Below are 20,056 nucleotides of genomic sequence, written 5' to 3'. Positions count from 1 at the left end.
TATGTGCCCACAGCACCCTAATTTTTGTAAAACTCATTACATTTTAATTGCTTGTTTAATACCTGTCTTTCTAAACAAGCTCCACTAAGGGTTGTATCTTTGTAGTTCAGTACTGTAATTTATTGCCTGACATAAGACTTGATACAGAGAATATGTCCTCAACAAATATTTAAATATTGAAATTGATTAGCAACACCAGGGGAGTTTGATGATGGGAAGAGGAAGCAGAGGGGATGAACCCAAGGCAGGATGGCAGAGGGTTAATTTTAATGGTGGAGCATTTACAGAATGATGATGGGCTTGGGTGGTGTCTCACTGTGGACCTCTGGAAGACCACAACTTGTCTGGTGACAAGTTTGCCTGGAGGAAGGGAGCATCTGACTCTATTTTGCCACATTGCAGAGGTCTCTGATGGTAGTTGTGACCTCTCACTGGTAAAGTCATTTCTGATACTGTGTAAATATACGATTGTCAACACATATGGTGTTTGGTGCTTGTAGAATTTGTTGAGGGGAAAAAAATTCTGATTTCTGTTTTATAGCTCTCTCCCTTTCTCTGTCTCAATTTTATGCTTACAGGGAAAATGAAGGAACCAGATGATCAGGATACTGATGGGGGGAAATCAGATAGGTCAAACAGTGACAGAAGGCAGTCTCATTCCTCTAGATCTCCATCAAGAAGTAAGTAAAGATTTTAGTATACACTTAGGGTTTTTATTATTAAATTTAGGTAAAATAATTTTTAAAGAGTGTATGTCTAAGTTTATATGACAGAAAAGTTTACTTGTTGAATTCCCTTACTAAACTCTTAAGTTCTTTAGGGGGCAGATTCTGTGTTTTAATCATTTTATCTCTAGCTCCTAAAGAACAGAGAAGCTACTATCATCTCTATACTGATAGTGACCCATTTTCGCATCTGGTCTGGCTCCTTCCTGTCGGGTCTACAAGGTCTTTAATGGGCCCCTCTGATACAGTGTCGTGGAAAGAGAATTGGACTTCAGTTTTGAGTCCTGGGTCTACTATTTAGAGATGCTTGATCTTAGATAAATTATTTCAGCTTTCTGCACCTCAATTTTCCTACCCACAAAATGACCATTGTGAGCTGTCTGAGAATTAAATTGGATACCATACATGGAAGAATATCACATGTAGATAGAAAGGAAAGTGAAGACTTTGTAGTAGGATTTTTAAAAGACTGTCAGTTCTTTCTGACTGGGCATCATGGTGTGAGGTAGCTTAGTGGAATCTTGACTTTTTTTAGTTTCCAGTCCTAAATCTAGCTTCAGAAATACAATTTTTACTATTCACCTAGAGGAGATCAGGTCCTGGGGAAATCCATTTACTTATAAATTGTACATTAAATTCTTTCAGTTTATCTGAGGCATTATCTGGCCAATCCATGATTTCTCCATATTATGTTTTATTTTAGGTGGTATCTTCTCTTTTAATTTCATGGCTGCAGTCACCATCTGTAGTGATTTTGGAGCCCAGAAAAATAAAGTCTGACACTGTTTCCACTGTTTCCCCATCTATTTCCCATGGAGTGATGGGATCAGATGCCATGATCTTCGTTTTCTGAATGTTGAGCTTTAAGCCAACTTTTTCACTCTCCACTTTCACTTTCATCAAGAGGCTTTTTAGTTCCTCTTCACTTTCTGCCATAAGGGTGGTGTCATCTGCATATCTGAGGTTATTGATATTTCTCCCGGCAATCTTGATTCCATCTTGTGTTTCTTCCAGTCCAGCGTTTCTCATGATGTACTCTGCATATAAGTTAAATAAACAGGGTGACAATATACAGCCTTGATGAACTCCTTTTCCTATTTGGAACCAGTCTGTTGTTCCATGTCCAGTTCTAACTGTTGCTTCCTGACCTGCATACAAATTTCTCAAGAGGCAGATCAGGTGGTCTGGTAGAGACATTACTTTGCCAACAAAGGTTCGTCTAGTCAAGGCTATGGTTTTTCCTGTGGTCATGTATGGATGTGAGAGTTGGACTGTGAAGAAGGCTGAGCGCCGAAGAATTGATGGTTTTTCCTGTGGTCATGTATGGATGTGAGAGTTGGACTGTGAAGAAGGCTGAGCGCCGAAGAATTGATGCTTTTGGACTGTGGTGTTGGAGAAGACTCTTGAGAGTCCCTTGGACTGCAAGGAGATCCAACCAGTCCATTCTGAAGGAGATCAGCCCTGGGATTTCTTTGGAAGGAATGATGCTAAAGCTGAAACTCCAGTACTTTGGCCACCTCATGCGAAGAGTTGACTCATTGGAAAAGACTCTGATGCTGGGAGGGATTGGGGGCAGGAGGAGAAGGGGACGACAGAGGATGAGATGGCTGGATGGCATCACCGACTTGATGGACCAGAGTCTGAGTGAACTCCGGGAGTTGGTGATGGACAGGGAGGCCTGGTGTGCTGCGATTCATGGGGTCGCAAAGAGTCGGACACGACTGAGCGACTGATCTGATCTCTGATCTTCTCTTGCTTGGACTTTTATAACAAAGATCTCTACTCAAGTCATCCTGTCCATACCTCCACTAGAATTATTCTGCCCAAATATCACTCTCCTCAAAAAACTTCAGTTTGCATCTCTTTTGTTTACACTTTTCTCTGCTTCCTGCACAGAGGATTGTCTACTTGATAGTTTCCAGTGCTTTGCAGCATTTTCCTGGATGGGTGGATTTAATGATAATGACCTTTGTCCAGCACTGCCTGTTAGGTTTTTCTTTCCAAGCTGCACTTTTGCTATCAGTGTCACAGCCCTTCAACTAGGCTCAGAATATTCATTTTTAGAAAAATGATTCAGTCCCCTTCACCTGTATTCACTCCCACTTCCATTATCCTAGCTGGAAGCCTTAATTCATTTCATGGCAGCTTGGGTATCAAGCTTTTAATATTGTAATCTACAGACAGGGAAATAATATTTGATTGTGATAGTCACATGGAAGAGCTAAGATAGCTGTTCAATGGTATTATTGGAGAATAGTTACCCAAGGGTCCCTCTTGGGGCAATTCAAGAAATGGGGCCACATTTAGGTGTCCAGGATTATTTTCTTTCCATCCAAATGCATGAATCCTATAGAACCCTATCCTGTTGTTAATTGGCTTGGCTCAGCTTTCTTACCCCATTCATATTAGTCTTGGGCCTTGTTTCTCATCTTTTACCTTCATCTCAGCTAGATCTTGGCTCAGACAGTAAAGAATCTGCCTGCGGGTTCGATCCCTGGGTTGGGAAGACCCCCAGGAGAAGGGAATGGCTACCCACTCCAGTATTCTTGCCTGGAGAATCTCATAGACAGAGGAGCCTGGTGAGCTATAGTCTATGGGGTCGCAAAGAGTCAGACACGACTGAAGACTAACACTTTCACTTTCACAGCTAGATCTGCTAGGTGGTTCCACTTATTTCTAGCACACTTACTATTTCTGCCTTGTTATTCTGCAACTCTACCTGGCCCATTCACCTGCTCGACATGGTATATTTGTTTTTTTTTGTTGTTGTTTGTTTTTAATTTTATTTTTAAATTTTACATAATTGTATTAGTTTTGCCAAATATCAAAATGAATCCGCCACAGGTATACATGTGTTCCCCATCCTGAACCTCCTCCCTCCTCCCTCCCCATACCATCCCTCTGGGTCGTCCCAGTGCACCAGCCCCAAGCATCCAGTATCGTGCATCAAACCTGGACTGGCAACTCGTTTCATACATGATATTTTACATGTTTCAATGCCATTCTCCCAAATCTTCCCACCCTCTCCCTCTCCCACAGAGTCCATAAGACTGTTCTATACATCAGTGTCTCTTTTGCTGTCTCATACACAGGGTTATTGTTACCATCTTTCTAAATTCCATATATATGCGTTAGTATACTGTATTGGTGTTTTTCTTTCTGGCTTACTTCACTCTGTATAATAGGCTCCAGTTTCATCCACTGTTGGGGGCCGGCGTGAGGCACTCCGCCCATGGCAAAGGTCATGAGGAAGGAGGCTTGACATACGCAAAGGCGGGATCGAGCCTCAGGAGTCCCCCTGGAAATCCTCAAGCATCTACCCCCATAACCAGAGCCTGCCTACTTTACTACTTTGTGCTCTTACCTACACCTCTGACTTTACGGGGGGCTGTCCCCCACCACCTCTTTCGGAGAAGGAGTTAACCTAGAGCTCCAGTTAATAATAATTCCTGGGTGTGATAGGAATGTTTCAACCTACAAACTCCTCTGAAGGTTCTCTAGCCTGCCTGACAGGCTTGTCCGGCCACATGTGATTGCTCACAGCCTCCCAACTGTGAGAGGCACGAGATGCTTTAAACCTTCTAAAAACAGGTTCCTTAGAGAAGTTAGAAAACCATTAGTATAAGTATAATGGGCTGATTAGAAATTGTATTGGTGAAGGGTTTTTCATTTGTTGAGCCAATGTTTGTTGCTAAGTCTCCATATCCCCTGCCCTTACACACATTAATGAATATATAGAAGAAATAAGTATTAACGTTTGATATAAATCACGTTAGACCTTAGGCTAAGTAAATTCTTTCCTTAACTAAAACCCACTACACCCTCACCCTATAGGAATGTAACTTTATTTGGGTGGCGTCTGTTTTAAGAATAATCACCCCTGGAGAAATAAGTGTCCTGGTTGACTGACCGCTGTCACAAGGAGAGGGTCATAAATTGTCAGCAGGCCCCCCGGCCAGAAGATGATGTAACACCCCTAAGACCTCTGTATACTTTTGTATGAAGCACCTGACTTTGATAAAAGTCAGGACTGCTGACCCCGCGTGACTTTTGCATAACATCTCAGTGTATAAAAGTAGACCATGGAAAATAAAGAATTGGGATCAGTTCCTCGAAAGACTGGTCTCCCCATGTCTCTCTCTCTCTCACTCTGGTTGAGTCTCCATCTGGAGCGCGGAACCCACCATGCTTACTAACTATGCCTGGGCTTCTAAGATCCGACCGGGGAGGCCTCAGTGTCTCCTCTCCTTTGGGAGAACGGAAGGACGCCTGCGGCCTACGTAAGTGGTGCCAGCTTCTTGTCTTGAAGTTTTATTGGTCCCCCGCGTAAACCAAGCTACTCAGCCTCTTTTCTCCACTGAATTTTCCTACTGAGCTATCCTCATTCTATTACTCTTTATATCCTTAATTAACGTTTAATTAAGCAGTTGTTTCCTGACCCTCGCCTATGCCGTCTCTCCTTCGAATACCCTGGATCAGCTGGGGCTGGACCCCGGCAATCCACCTCATTAGAACTGATTCAAATGTATTCTTTTTAATGGCTGAGTAATACTCCATTGTGTATATGTACCACAGATTTCTTATCCATTCATCTGCTGATGGACATCTAGGTTGCTTCCATGTCCTGGCTTTTATAAACAGTGCTGTGATGAACACTGGGGTACACGTGTCTCTTTCCCTTCTGGTTTCCTCAGTGTGTATGCCCAGCAGTGGGATTGCCGGATCATAAGGCAGTTCTATTTCCAGTTTTTTAAGGAATCTCCACACTGTTCTCTATAGTGGCTGTACTAGTTTGCATTCCCACCAACAGTGTAAGAGGGTTCCCTTTTCTCCACACCCTCTCCAGCATTTATTACTTGTAGACTTTTGGATTGCAGCCATTCTGACTGGCCTGAAATGGTACCTCATAGTGGTTTTGATTTGCATTTCTCTGATAATGAATGATGTTGAGCATCTTTTCATGTGTTTGTTAGCCATCTGTATGTCTTCTTTGGAGAAATGTCTATTTAGTTCTTTGGCCCATTTTTTGATTGGGTCATTTATTTTTCTGGAGTTGAGCTGTAGGAGTTGCTTGTATATTCTCGAGATTAGTTGTTTGTCAGTTGCTTCATTTGCTATTATCTTCTCCCATTCTGAAGGCTGTCTTTTCACCTTGCTAATAGTTTCCTTTGATGTGCAGAAGCTTTTAAGGTTAATTAGGTCTCATTTGTTTATTTTTGCTTTTATTTCCAATATTCTGGGAGGTGGGTCATAGAGGATCCTGCTGTGATGTATGTCAGAGAGTGTTTTGCCTATGTTCTCCTCTAGGAGTTTTATAGTTTCTGGTCTTACGTTTAGATCTTTAATCCATTTTGAGTTTATTTTTGTGTATGGTGTTAGAAAGTGTTCTAGTTTCATTCTTTTACAAGTGGTTGACCAGAGTTCCCAGCACCACTTGTTAAAGAGATTGTCTTTAATCCATTGTATATTCTTGCCTCCTTTGTCAAAGATAAGGTGTCCATATGTGCATGGATTTATCTCTGGGCTTTCTCTTTTGTTCCATTGATCTATATGTCTGTCTTTGTGCCAGTACCATACTGTCTTGATATCTGTGGCTTTGTAGTAGAGCCTGAAGTCAGGTAGGTTGATTCCTCCAGTTCCATTCTTCTTTCTCAAGATCGCTTTGGCTATTCGAGGTTTTTTGTATTTCCATACAAATTGTGAAATTATTTGTTCTAGCTCTGTGAAGAATACTGTTGGTAGCTGGATAAGGATTGCATTGAATCTATAGATTGCTTTGGGTAGTATACTCATTTTCACTATATTGATTCTTCCAATCCATGAACATGGTATATTTCTCCATCTGTTAGTGTCCTCTTTGATTTCTTTCACCAGTGTTTTATAGTTTTCTATATATAGGTCTTCAGTTTCTTTAGGTAGATATATTCCTAAGTATTTTATTCTTTCCGTTGCAATGGTGAATGGAATTGTTTCCTTAATTTCTCTTTCTGTTTTCTCATTATTAGTGTATAGGAATGCAAGGGATTTCTGTGTGTTGATTTTATATCCTGCAACTTTACTATAGTCATTGATTAGTTCTAGTAATTTTCTGGTGGAGTCTTTAGGGCTTTCTATGTAGAGGATCATGTCATCTGCAAATAGTGAGAGTTTTACTTCTTCTTTTCCAATTTGGATTCCTTTTATTTCTTTTTCTGCTCTGATTGCTGTGGCCAAAACTTCCAAAACTATGTTGAATAGTAATGGTGAGAGTGGGCACCCTTGTCTGACTTTAGAGGGCACCTGACTTTAGAGGAAATGCTTTCAATTATTCACCATTGAGGATAATGTTTGCTGTGGGTTTGTCATATATAGCTTTTATTATGTTGAGGTATGTTCCTTCTATTCCTGCTTTCTGGAGAGTTTTGATCATAAATGGATGTTGAATTTTGTCAAAGGCTTTCTCTGCATCTATTGAGATAATCATATGGTTTTTATTTTTCAATTTGTTAATGTGGTGTATTACATTGATTGATTTGCGGATATTGAAGAATCCTTGCATCCCTGGGATAAAGCCCACTTGGTCATGGTGTATGATCTTTTTAATGTGTTGTTGGATTCTGATTGCTAGAATTTTGTTAAGGATTTTTGCATCTATGTTCATCAGTGATATTGGCCTGTAGTTTTCTTTTTTTGTGGCATCTTTGTCAGGTTTTGGTATTAGGGTGATGGTGGCCTCATAGAATGAGTTTGGAAGTTTACCATCCTCTGCAATTTTCTGGAAGAGTTTGAGCAGGATAGGTGTTAGCTCTTCTCTAAATTTTTGGTAGAATTCAGCTGTGAAGCCGTCTGGACCTGGGCTTTTGTTTGCTGGAAGAGTTTTGATTGCAGTTTCAATTTCCGTGCTTGTGATGGGTCTGTTAAGATTTTCTATTTCTTCCTGGTCGAGTTTTGGAAAGTTGTATTTTTCTAAGAATTTGTCCATTTCTTCCACGTTGTCCATTTTATTGGCATATAATTGTTGATAGTACTCTCTTATGATCCTTTTTATTTCTGTGTTGTCTGTTGTGATCTCTCCATTTTCATTTCTAATTTTATTGATTTGATTTTTCTCCCTTTGTGTCTTGATGAGTCTGGCTAATGGTTTGTCAATTTTATTTATCCTTTCAAAAAACCAGCTTTTGGTTTTGTTGATTTTTGCTATGATCTCTTTTGTTTCTTTTGCATTTATTTCTGCTCTAAGTTTTAAGATTTCTTTCCTTCTACTAACCCTGGGGTTCTTCATTTCTCCCTTTTCTAGTTGCTTTAGGCGTAGAGTTAGGTTATTTATTTGACTTTTTTCTTGTTTCTTGAGGTGTGCCTGTATTGCTATGAACTTTCCCCTTAGGACTGCTTTTACCATGTCCCACAGGTTTTGGGTTGTTGTGTTTTCATTTTCATTTGTTTCTATGCAAATTTTGATTTCTTTTTTGATTTCTTCTGTGATTTGTTGGTTACTCAGCAGCGTGTTGTTCAGCCTCCATATGTTGGAATTTTTAATAGTTTTTCTCTTGTAATTGAGATCTAATCTTACTGCATTGTGGTCAGAAAAGATGCTTGGAATGATTTCTATTTTTTTGAATTTACCAAGGCTAGCTTTATGGCCCAGGATGTGATCTATCCTGGAGAAGGTTCCACGTGCGCTTGAGAAAAAGGTGAAATTCATTGTTTTGGGATGAAATGTCCTATAGATATCAATTAGGTCTAACTGGTCTATTGTATCGTTTAAAGTTTGTGTTTCCTTGTTAATTTTCTGTTTAGTTGATCTATCCATAGGTGTGAGTGGGGTATTAAAGTCTCCCACTATTATTGTGTTATTGTTAATTTCTCCTTTCATACTTGTTAGCATTTGTCTTACATACTGCGGTGCTCCCGTGTTGGGTGCATATATATTTATAATTGTTATATCTTCTTCTTGGATTGATCCTTTGATCATTATGTAGTGACCTTCTTTGTCTCTTTTCACAGCCTTTGTTTTAAAGTCTATTTTATCTGATATGAGTATTGCTACTCCTGCTTTCTTTTGGTCCCTATTTGCATGGAAAATCTTTTGCCAGCCCTTCACTTTCAGTCTGTATGTGTCCCCTGTTTTGAGGTGGGTCTCTTGTAGACAACATATGTAGGGGTCTTGTTTTTGTATCCATTCAGCCAGTCTTTGTCTTTTGGTTGGGGCGTTCAATCCATTTACGTTTAAGGTAATTACTGATAAGTATGATCCCGTTGCCATTTACTTTATTGTTTGGGGTTCGAATTTATACACTGTTTTTGTGTTTCCTGTCTAGAGAATATCCTTTAGTATTTGTTGGAGAGCTGGTTTGGTGGTGCAGAATTCTCTCAGCTTTTGCTTGTCTGAAAAGCTTTTGATTTCTCCTTCATACTTGAATGAGATCCTTGCTGGGTACAATAATCTGGGCTGTAGGTTATTTTCTTTCATCATTTTAAGTATGTCTTGCCATTCCCTCCTGGCTTGAAGAGTTTCTATTGAAAGATCAGCTGTTATCCTTATGGGTATTCCCTTGTGTGTTATTTGTTGTTTTTCCCTTGCTGCTTTTAATATTTGGTCTTTGTGTTTGATCTTTGTTAATTTGATTAATATGTGTCTTGGGGTGTTTTGCCTTGGGTTTATCCTGTTTGGGACTCTCTGGGTTTCTCAAGGACTTGGGTGATTATTTCTTTCCCCATTTTAGGGAAGTTTTCAACTATTATCTCCTCAAGTATTTTCTTATGGTCTTTCTTTTTGTCTTCATCTTCTGGGACCCCTATGATTCGAATGTTGTAGCGTTTAATATTGTCCTGGAGGTCTCTGAGATTGTCCTCATTTCTTTTAATTCGTTTTTCTTTTATCCTCTCTGATTCATTTATTTCTACCATTCTATCTTCTAATTCACTAATCCTATCTTCTGCCTCTGTTATTCTACTATTTGTTGCCTCCAGAGTGTTTTTAATTTCACTTATTGCATTATTCATTATATATTGACTCTTTTTTATTTCTCTAAGTCCTTGTTAAACCTTTCTTGCATCTTCTCAATCCTTGCCTCCAGGCTATTTATCTGTGATTCCATTTTAATTTCAAGATTTTAGATCAATTTCACTATCATTATTCGGAATTCTTTATCAGGTAGATTCCCTATCTCTTCCTCTTTTGTTTGGTTTGGTGGGCATTTATCCTGTTCCTTTACCTGCTGGGTATTCCTCTGTCTCTTCATCTTGTTTAAATTGCTGAGTTTGGGGTGTCCTTTCTGTATTCTGGCAGTTTGTGGAGTTCTCTTTATTGTGGCGTTTCCTCGCTGTGTGTGGGTTTGTACAGGTGGCTTGTCAAGGTTTCCTGGTTAGGGAAGCTTGTGTCGATGTTCTGGTGGATGGAGCTGTATTTCTTCTCCCTCCTTTTGAAGAGTTGGGTTGCTTTTCTGGGTGCCTGATGTCCTCTGCCGGCATTCAGAAGTTGTTTTGTGGAATTTACTCGACGTTTAAATGCTCTTTTGATGAATTTGTGGGGGAGAAAGGGTTCTCCCCGTCCTACTCCTCCGCCATCTTGGCTCCTCCTCTCGACATGGTATATTTGAACAACGCTCATGTTTGGACTTGATCTGAACGTTAACTTAGACCTGTTAGTAGGTCTGTTTTACTCCCATTCCAATTCTCTTTCTCTTCTAGCTTGTTCTAAAGAGAAAAATCTGACTTATTCCTGGGGTATCATTCAGAGATAAATAGTCACAGCCAGAGAAGTTTATTCTTGTCTGTGCTTAGTACTCAGTCAGCTTTATTGATCTTTGACATAAAAGTGAAGTGAAAGTTACTCAGTCAAGTCTGACTCTTTGCAATCCCATGGACTATATAGAATTCTCCAGGCCAGAACACTGGACTGGGTCGCTGTTCCCTTCTCCAGGGGATCTTCCCAACCCAGGGATCAAACCCAGGTCTCCCACATTACAGGCAGATTCTTTACCAGCTGAGCCACTAGGGAAGCCCTTAAAAGGTCCCATATAAATAATAGGTTGGTCAAATCAAATTAAATTGAAAAAATGATAGCAGCATACCAGCCAATCTTTTTTTCTTTACCTTTTACTTTCTTATAAGTCTGTTTTGATAGGAAATAGACTGGTAATGAAGTGAAAACGGAGATTAACTCACAGGAAAAGCTTGAAACAATTTTTGTAAAGCTACAAGAGTGACCAAATAAAACGATTTTTGTAAGAATTTTTGAGTTTAAAATTCGTTCAATTTAGAGTACAAATGAATTGGACATATTAGCTTCTTTGAAAATAAGAAAATGTTTAATTCAAATTTAGAAATTATTAAAACAATTTATTTTTAATAGCTTCTATGAAAGAGGATCACAAGTCTATTGACAATACCACAGGTGAAGCATTTACTGAAGGGGAAGAATCATATATAGAGGATGATGAATCGTATATGGAACGTTTGGAAGGAAGTTCAAGTTCATTTCAAGATGATTATGCAGAAAGCCTTGAAGGTAATTATTATTAGTTTTCTATCAGTGATTGTCCCTGTTTTAACTTAACAGTTGTAAATCCATAAAAGAAATGTTTGCAAGGTATGTGGGGAGTGATAAAAGGAAGAACATAAAACATGTTCTGATAGGGTGGTTTAGCAGCTCTGGAGCTGTATATTTCATTTCTGAGAATCACACACTCACACTGGATTTTTCTGGGCAGTGGGATGGTATAAGGAGCGATCAGCCCTACATCAGTGAGAATAACTCTTCCTTGGAACTGATCATGTGCTGTCTTTTGAGACTGCTGTAGCCAGGTGCTCCCTTGTGGTGCCTCCTGTGTTCAGGCCAGAAGTAATAGTTACTGCTGCTAGAGTATTATGGGCTAGATACATTCTTCTTGTCTTCATGAAATATATTAGGATTGATCAGACACTCTTCTTAGTTAAAATATTTTTCACTTTTTAGAATCTCGGTATATGGAAACTCCTGCCCCAGATGCAGAGGAGGCAGAGGAGGAAGTTAAGAAGAAAATATCAGAAAGCTTCTTCTACGATTACATGGAGCTTGTCTCAATGCCTTTTGTGACTCCAGATTCAAACATACCGCTGGATCTTCTTACACTTGTGTATCCACTCCAGTCTTGTATAATTTTGGAATTTCAGCTTTTTAGGTCAGGGGTTGGCAAACTATAGCCATGGTCTTAATTTAGACTAAGCTTTTGTTAGAAGCCAAATAACTATAAAAATAAATAATGCTTTTCTGGCTGTCATTTCAGGAGATCTGATGTGAAGGAAACCAGGAGGACTTTTATTCCCATTTATCACTACCAGCTTGGCCCCCTTTTTCAGTGCCTGTCAAGTGAAAATCATTGATCTCCCTTCTTAAAACACTAACATGGCCATTGTCAGGCCTTAGTACTTTCACATTATTTATCAGATAAGTTATAGAGAAGATAACCCTGAGGAGGAAGCAGGGAACAAAAGTACAGGTTTTAATAAGAGAATAAGAGTCTATAGAGAAATGTAAAAGTAGGATAATTAACAAGGGGATTTGGGGTTTGCTATCACTTTATGATGTAGGTTTATAAGGCACTGGTTTGAAGACAATTTCCATTAAGGCCTTTGTTTAGCAGTTTAGTATGCTTACCTTCCAAAGAGCAGTGTTTATGACCACATGGCCTGAACACTGAGGTTTAGGCCCTTTATAAAAGGGGTGCTTACAGAGGTAGGGCAGTGTTCTTCCTGACTCAGCTTTGCTTTTTATTTAAAAATTGAACAGATTGTTATTTTAGCTTTTAACTCTGTTTCTCTAATCCCAAGTATAACTAAAACTAATTCACCCTGAAACTTGTAAACCCGGCGTTTTCTCTCTTGAGGGCCTTTTTAAAAAAAAATCTGTAGCCCTTGGACAAGTTACCAATGAAATTTATGCTGTTGGCCTTCTAGCCTATTTTTTCAAATGAGGTGGTTTATTAGTCATCTAGAAGCTTCTACTGACATGCGCATGCTCAAAAAACTTCTTGGACCTATTGGCGTTATTTCCGTGAGGACGGGGCTTTGGGCATATGTCCTCTGAAAAACTTCTCAGGTAATTTTCATTGTGCTGCCTTTTCCTGGCTGTCAACACTAGAGACTTGCTGCTTCAGAATACCAGGATCTCTGTTTTAGAGAGAGACGCCGAGTTTATAAATCAGGGAGCCAGAGAGATCTTGACTTTTGACTCAGGGCATGAATCCTTTCTACTCATGCTGGATGAGTGAATGTATAAGCTTTGGGCTTGTCTTGATCACTTTCAAAACCAGGGCAGTCACAAAGCAGCTGATCCCATTTTTGAATAGCTTCCATTATTAGAGAGCTCTTCCGGATCTTGAATCAAAATCTGCCTTTATGGATGTCCTGCATTAGACTTTGTCCTACTCTCTGGAGATGGAACAAATAATCTCTGTTTCTTGTGAGAAGCTCCAAGAACTCAGCTGTCATGTGTTCCCCAGGTACTTTTAAAATTCTTTATGTATATCAGATTTAACATTTGTGAATTCAAAATCAAAAAATAAATGTGTAATTTATAAAATATCACCTAAACCACAGCATAATTTGTAAAAGACACTAAACAGAACTTAAGATAGTGTTTAAACACCATTTTAAAGTGGAGGTCCTAGGTGGCTATGGACAGACAGTGAAGTCCTTAGGCCTTTGGTAAGAAGTTAGGAAAAGATGCCGGAAGAAAGGACGAAGTAAAACACAAGGGAGTTGGAGATGTATCAGAACACATTTTTACATTTTCAGAGCTCTGCTTATGGACTGCCTTGTCTTCTGGGTTTAAAAGGGGGAGTTCAGATTCTAGTTATGCATTCATTCATTTATTCATTTAGCCTAATAGGTTCAAGACTCTGGGGGCATTCCAGGAAACATAAATGAGAAGCAATCTCTGCCCTCAAGCAGGTTGTGATTGATTTAGAAAGAGTGTCTGGGAAGATACAGTCTTACCCACTCTGCATTTGAAAGGGCTCTCAATCCATGCAGCTGCAAGGCAAAGTTTCCCCCTTGAAATCAGAGATGATAATATTAGATTAATGAGCATGTTTCTGATTCTCTACTAACATCCAAATTAGTGACGTGATTGTACCTCATTTCTCCCTTTATAGTTACAGATGTACCTCTAGCCCTCTAGAGTGTTACACTGGTATCTGGGAAAAGGGAAAAGAGAGGAAGAAGAAGGAAAGGTGAGAGCAGTGATTAAGGAGAGGGACAAGGAGGGTAGGCAGAACTTCCTGCCCCATACCAGGCTCTGTCAAGGCTGTATATTGTCGCCCTGCTTATTTAACTTATATGCAGAATGAGTGCAAGCGTGCTAAGTTGCTTCAGTCATGTCTGACTCTTTGTGACCCTATGAACTGTAGCCCGCCAGGCTCCTCTGTCCATTGGATTCTCCAGGCAAGAATACTGGAGTGGATTGCTGTGTCCTCCTCCAGGGGATCTTTCTGACCGAGGGATAGAAGCAGTATCTCTTGTGTCTTCTGCATTTGCAGGCGGGTTCTTTACCACTAGCACCACCTGGAAAGCCCTATATGCAGAGTGAAAGTGAAAGTCACTCAGTCATGTCTGAGTGTCTATACAGTCCATGGAATTCTCCAGGTCAGAATACTGGAATGGGTAGCCTTTCCCTACTCTAGGGGATCTTCCCAACCCAGGGATCGAACCCAGGTCTCCCACACTGCAGGTGGATTCTTTACCAGCTGAGCCACAAGGGAAGCCCATGTGCAGAGTACATCACGTGAAATGCTGGGCTGGATGAAGCACAAGCTGGAATCAAGATTGCTGGGAGAAATGTCAACAATCACAGATATACAGATGATACCATTCTAATGGCAAAAAGAGAAGAGGAACTAAAGAACCTCTTGATGAGGGTGAAAAGAGAACAGTGAAAAAGCTAGCTTAAAGCTCAACATTCAGAAAACTAAATCATGGCATCCAGTCCCATCACTTCATGGCAAATAGATGGGGAAAAACTGGATACAGTGACAGACTTTATTTTCTTGGGCTCCAAAATCACCGCAGAAGGTGACTGCAGCTGTGAAATTAAAAGACACTCCATGGAATAAAAGCTATGACAAACCTAGATAGCGTATTAAAAAGCAGAAACGTCGCTTTTCCAACAAAAGCCAATATAGTCAGAGCTATGGTTTTTCCAGTAGTCATGTATGGATGTGAGAGTTGGACTGTAAAGAAAGCTGAGCACTGAAGAACTGATGCTTTTGAACTGTGGTGCTGGAGAAGGCTCTTGAGAGTTCCTTGGGCTGCAAGAAGATGAAACTAGTCAATCCTGAAGGAAATCAGTCCTGAATATTCATTAGAAGGACTGATGCTGAAGTTGAAGCTCCAATACTTTGGCCACCTTATGTGAAGAAGTGACTCATTGGAAAAGACCCTGATGCTGGGAAAGATTGAAGGCAGGAGGAGAAGGGGATAACAGAGGATGAGATGATTGGATGGCATCACTGACTCAATGGACATGAGTTTGGGCAAACTCTGGGAGATGGTGAAGGACTGGCAAGCCTGGCATGCTGCAGTCCGTGGGGTCAAAAAGAGTTGGACACGACTGAGTGACTGAACAATAACAAAAACCAGGCTCTGTTAGATTCTAGTCTTTATTTGTGAGGCAGCCCTAGGTATTCTCCATAAGGCAAGAATAGTTTCATCTAGATCTTAGATCACATATTCATTTGCATTTCTACATAAGATTCCATTTTAGGCATTTGTGTCCTTAAATTTATAAAATTCCTTTTTATTGTACAAATGCCCCTGAAATGTTTTCTCTCTCTTTTTCAATTTAACTATTAGTCAATGAGATAGCTATAGTTACTTGTTGTTAGTTATAATTTATACTTCATAATTCAAATTGCACTAGTTAAAATTTGATCATTTTTTAACATCCTACCGATCCTCTTGTTAAAATCTCTGTATAATTTTTTTTGAAAGTATTTACTAAAAAATATGAGGAATCCTCTAAAATCGGATTAAAAAGAAAACCACGGGCTCAAAAAATAGATACTTGTCCTGTGAACCTTCAGCTTTTGTGGTCAGCAATGAATTCTTGGAAAATAAGAATCTATCTATTTAAGTTACACTATGTAATAAATTTCTTTGCAAACAATAATTTTTTAATAGATTGATTTCATTTTATTATTATAGTCATATTTTGGATTATATTAATTTGAGCTTGAGTATAATAACAATGTACATTTGAAAATAGTTTACAGCTCAATTTTTTAAACCTATTTTGAATTAATGAAGTTATACTCTATAACATACATGCACACACATTCATCTATATACCTGCGTATACTGGTTAGTGATACAGAAAGGAAATGTTAGCAGGAGAGAGGAAAATGAAATTATTTAGGGAGCACCTTTGTCCTTGGTGGTGGTTTAGTCAGTAAGTCGTGTCCGACTGTTGTGACACCGTGGACTGTAGCCGCCAGGCTCCCCTGTCCATAGGATTCTCTAGGCAAGAGTACTGGAGTGGGTTGCCATTTCCTTCTCTAGGGGATCTTCCTGATCCAGGAATTGAACCTGGGACTCCTGCATTGCAGGCAGATTCTTTACTGACTGAGCTACGAGGGAAACCTATAGTACTCAAATTGAAAGTTCAACTTTATTTTTTATTGAAAACAAAATTAAATAAAATTAATGCTCTTTCAGGGTTTTCCTAGGAAAATTAAATTAACTTAGAGTATGAGAATTTTCACGTAATTAAAAAATAAGGTTACATTAGTAATACATTAAAAAACTGTTTCGCATAAAATTTAGCTGCTAAGGGTATGGGTTTAAAAAATATATTCATTTCCTTGCTTACCCACCCCCCACCCCTCCATGGTTACTTTGTTTCACTTCTTTTCCTTAGCAACTTACCCACAGACATTCCTTTGGCTATGACTGCAGAAAGCGGGCCAACCTACAACTTCTGGAAAGCAATACCGTGATGTACATAGCTGGCAACCAGTTGATTTTTCTGAATTTGAAAACCAAAGAACAGACCTACTTGCGAAGTAGCAGTGGAATAGGAATTGGTGTCATTGGGGTATGCCTTTGGTAATTTAGGAAAAAAAATCCAATTGTGTGTTCGTTTGGAGTCTTATGGGATTGCATGAGGTGCACAGCAATCTTTATTCTAAGGCATTTTCAATTCGTGATTACAGCCACTAGGTTCTCTGACATTAGCTCCATGCAATATCACACCATTTATGTTGATATTAATAATATTGTCATCTCATTTTGCAGATAAGGAAATGCGGCTAATAGAGGTTGAGTGACTTTCCTAGAGTCATGCAGGTTTTTAACATTAAATGCTATTTTGCCATTCTGCAAAAATACCAAGATGAATAACATGAATGTTAATTCATGTAATAATTAGAGCTAAATGCCAGATAAAATGCAAGTATAGAGTTGAACATTAGGAGATGAAGTATAATTGTCTGTTCAGTAATTTCAAGTAGTCGACAAAAAGATGTGTGATTTCAAGTCTGTCTCTTCTTTCCTCCCAGGTGTCTGTCTCCATTAGTCATTTTCTGTCTTGTATCTTCACCCTTTACTTCCTTGGGCATCTTCAGCATGAAAGCATACTATTTTTTTTTTTTTTTTTTTAATTTTTTTTTTTTTTTAAATTTTATTTTATTTTTAAACTTTACATAACTGTATTAGAAAGCATACTATTAAATCAACTTGTTCTCATTTTAAAAGGCCCCTCTCTGGGACTTAACTGGGGTCCACTGGGGTCCACTGGTTACCCTCGTTGGGGAATTAAGATCCTGAAAGCCTCAAGCCCTGATTTAAAAAAAAAAAAAGCCCCCTTTTAACCATGCATTCTCTTTACCTACTGACTTTTTAAAATATATAATTTAAAAAATGTATTTTTGGCTGTGCCGAGTCTTCATTGCTGCATGGGCTTTTCTGTAGTTGCAGAGAGCAGGGGCGACTCTCTAGTGTGTTGAGTGGGCTTCTCATTGTGGTGGCTTCTCTTGCTGCAGAGCACAGGTTCTAGGGCACCTGGGCTTCGGTAGTTGTGGCTCCCTGGCTCTAGAGCACAGGCTCAAGAGTTGTGACACGTGGGTTTAGTTGCTCTGTGGCAAGTGGGATCTTCCCGCATCAGGGGTTGAACTCGTTTCTTCTGCGTGGGCAGGCAGATTCTTTACCACTGAACCACCAGAGAAGCCCTACCCCCTGATTTTTGATCTTTCCCTCAAAGCTGAACTTCTGTCTTCTTCCTATCACCTCACTAAGGTGGCCAGTGACTCTATTAGTGGCCACATCAGAAGAATACCTTTCTGTCTATCTTACCTGACCTCTGAATAGCAATGGCTTTTCCCTTGGTTGTTTCTCTACTCTGTGCTCCTTAAAATAGGCATCCCAGATCTGTTCTCACCAGTAACAGGCAGCCTGAGTGGTCCTCTCAGCGTCACTGGTGTCAGGAGAAGGGCATCTGTTGAGATTAATCTGTGAGAGACCTCACAGGGAAAGAGAAAGGAGGAGAAATGGACAGGGTGTGGGGCTCATACAAGCAGCAGTTCCCTATGAGATGCTCAAGAGGGGTTCTAGAGGGATCGTGATCTGAACATCGCTTCCTACTGGTTGTGAGCAGACCAGACAGAACTAGTGCAGAGCCTGCTGTGCAGAAATGGATGTAAAGTTACTGAAAGAGTGAAAGATACAATATCTCTAAGTCAGATGCAAAGGAAATACAGTAAATATTCCCTGGATAAACTATTTGTGTCAGTGAACAGAAATAACAGGAATGAACATACGATTCCATCCAATGTATATGGCTATCATTTGAAATACTGAGATATGTATTGCTGGTTAGGTGAAATTTAAAAAATTGTGACACAGCTTACTCTGAGACATGAATTTTCTATTCAAGAAGCTAGGTTGATTTATATGCAAGGTAAACAGTCTGACTTAGTTGTTTTCAAAGAGCAGCCCCCAGATTCAGCAGCACCAGCATCACATGGGAAACTGATAGAAGTGTAAATACACAATCTCAGATCTCAGCCCCAATTTACTGACTCAGACACTCCAGTGCTAAAGCTTGCAGTCTGCGCTTTAATAAGCCCTTCTTGTGATTCTGATGCCTGCTAAAGATTGAGACCCACCGTTCGAGCTCTTCAGATGGCAATTTAAAAAATTGTAGAGTTAAACACGACTCTATTAATGAAAGTAAAACTTAAGTGCTTACTCTTCTAGTTCTCAGTTTAAATTATATCCACTGTCAAGTACTTAGTAGATGTCCAGCTTTGAGTTTTCTGTTGGAGTGGATCCTAATAAACCAATTATAAAGTAACAGGTTCTGAATATTATAACAATTTATATGAAAATCTCCCTTTTAATACTTGAGTGACCTTTTGTTTTTTATAGGTTCACCCCAATAAAACTTATTTCACAGTAGCAGAAAAAGGAGTTTTCCCAAAGATAATCATTTATGAATATCCTTCAATGAGGCCCTATAGAATTCTTCAAGGTGAGTCTTAGAATCTTTAAAATATCTCATGTTTAAGGTGAACAGAATTCTCAAGATGACCTCACATTACTGTAGCAGTCAGGGTCTGCCAGAGAAACAGAACTGGTCAGAGAGAGAAGAGAGATTTATTTGAAGGAATTGGCTTATATAATTGGGGGCTGGCAGATCTGAAGTTTGTACGGCACACTCACAGCATGGAAATTCTTGGGCAGGAATTGATTCTATGTCTTCAGGCAGAATTTCTTCTTCCTCGGGGACACCCCAGTTCTGCTTCTACATGCTTTCAGCTGATGGGATGAGGCCCACTCGGGTTATTAAGGATGATCCACTTTTTGGTTCTTTCTTAGGATTTTCATCTCTTTGCTGACATTGCTCTTTTGCTCTTAATGTTGGCTACTTTATCCATTAGAGCTCTTAGCATATTAATTATAGTTGTTTTAAATTCCCAATCTGGTAATTCCAGGATCTATGCCATGTCTGGTTGTGATGAATGCTTTATCTCTTCAAGTTGTCTTTTTCTTTTCTTTTTTTTTCTGCTTTTTGGTATATGCCTTGACATTTTTTCTGAATAGCGAGACGCGATGTATTGGGTAAAAAGAACTGTGGTAAACAGGCATTTGGTAACCTGGTGGTAGGTTGTGGGGGAAGGAAAGAATTCTTTAGTCCTGTGATTAGGTCTCATTTTTTTGGTGAGCTTATGCCTCTGAACTCTTAACTTCACAAACATTCCTCAGCATTTTCTCTCAGCTTAGGTGGGAGAGGATGGCTAGAGTGGGCTGGGTTGGATATTTCCTTCTGCAGGGCAGTTAGGTTGCTGATAAACCCCAGCTGTTCAGGCTCTGGTTAA

At 39.5% G+C, this 20,056-nt stretch overlaps 1 protein-coding gene across 1 annotated transcript in view; it reads left to right on the top strand.

Moving 5' to 3' along the window:
* Nucleotides 1-583: 583 nt before the first annotated feature.
* Nucleotides 584-20,056, top strand: part of CFAP44 (cilia and flagella associated protein 44) — a 126,764-nt gene continuing 107,291 nt past the window's right edge. The window contains exons 1-5 of the mRNA XM_055568169.1: nucleotides 584-680; nucleotides 11,059-11,214; nucleotides 11,662-11,821; nucleotides 16,614-16,776; nucleotides 19,107-19,209. Of these exons, the coding sequence (XP_055424144.1) occupies nucleotides 584-680; nucleotides 11,059-11,214; nucleotides 11,662-11,821; nucleotides 16,614-16,776; nucleotides 19,107-19,209 (679 nt within the window). The remainder of the gene's footprint in view (nucleotides 681-11,058; nucleotides 11,215-11,661; nucleotides 11,822-16,613; nucleotides 16,777-19,106; nucleotides 19,210-20,056) is intronic.

Source organism: Bubalus kerabau, chromosome 2, assembly GCF_029407905.1.
Source record: "Bubalus kerabau isolate K-KA32 ecotype Philippines breed swamp buffalo chromosome 2, PCC_UOA_SB_1v2, whole genome shotgun sequence".
NCBI lineage: Eukaryota > Metazoa > Chordata > Mammalia > Artiodactyla > Bovidae > Bubalus > Bubalus kerabau.
The sequence above is the reverse complement of the archived record's forward strand: the minus strand, read 5'-3'. Positions and strand labels throughout refer to the sequence as shown.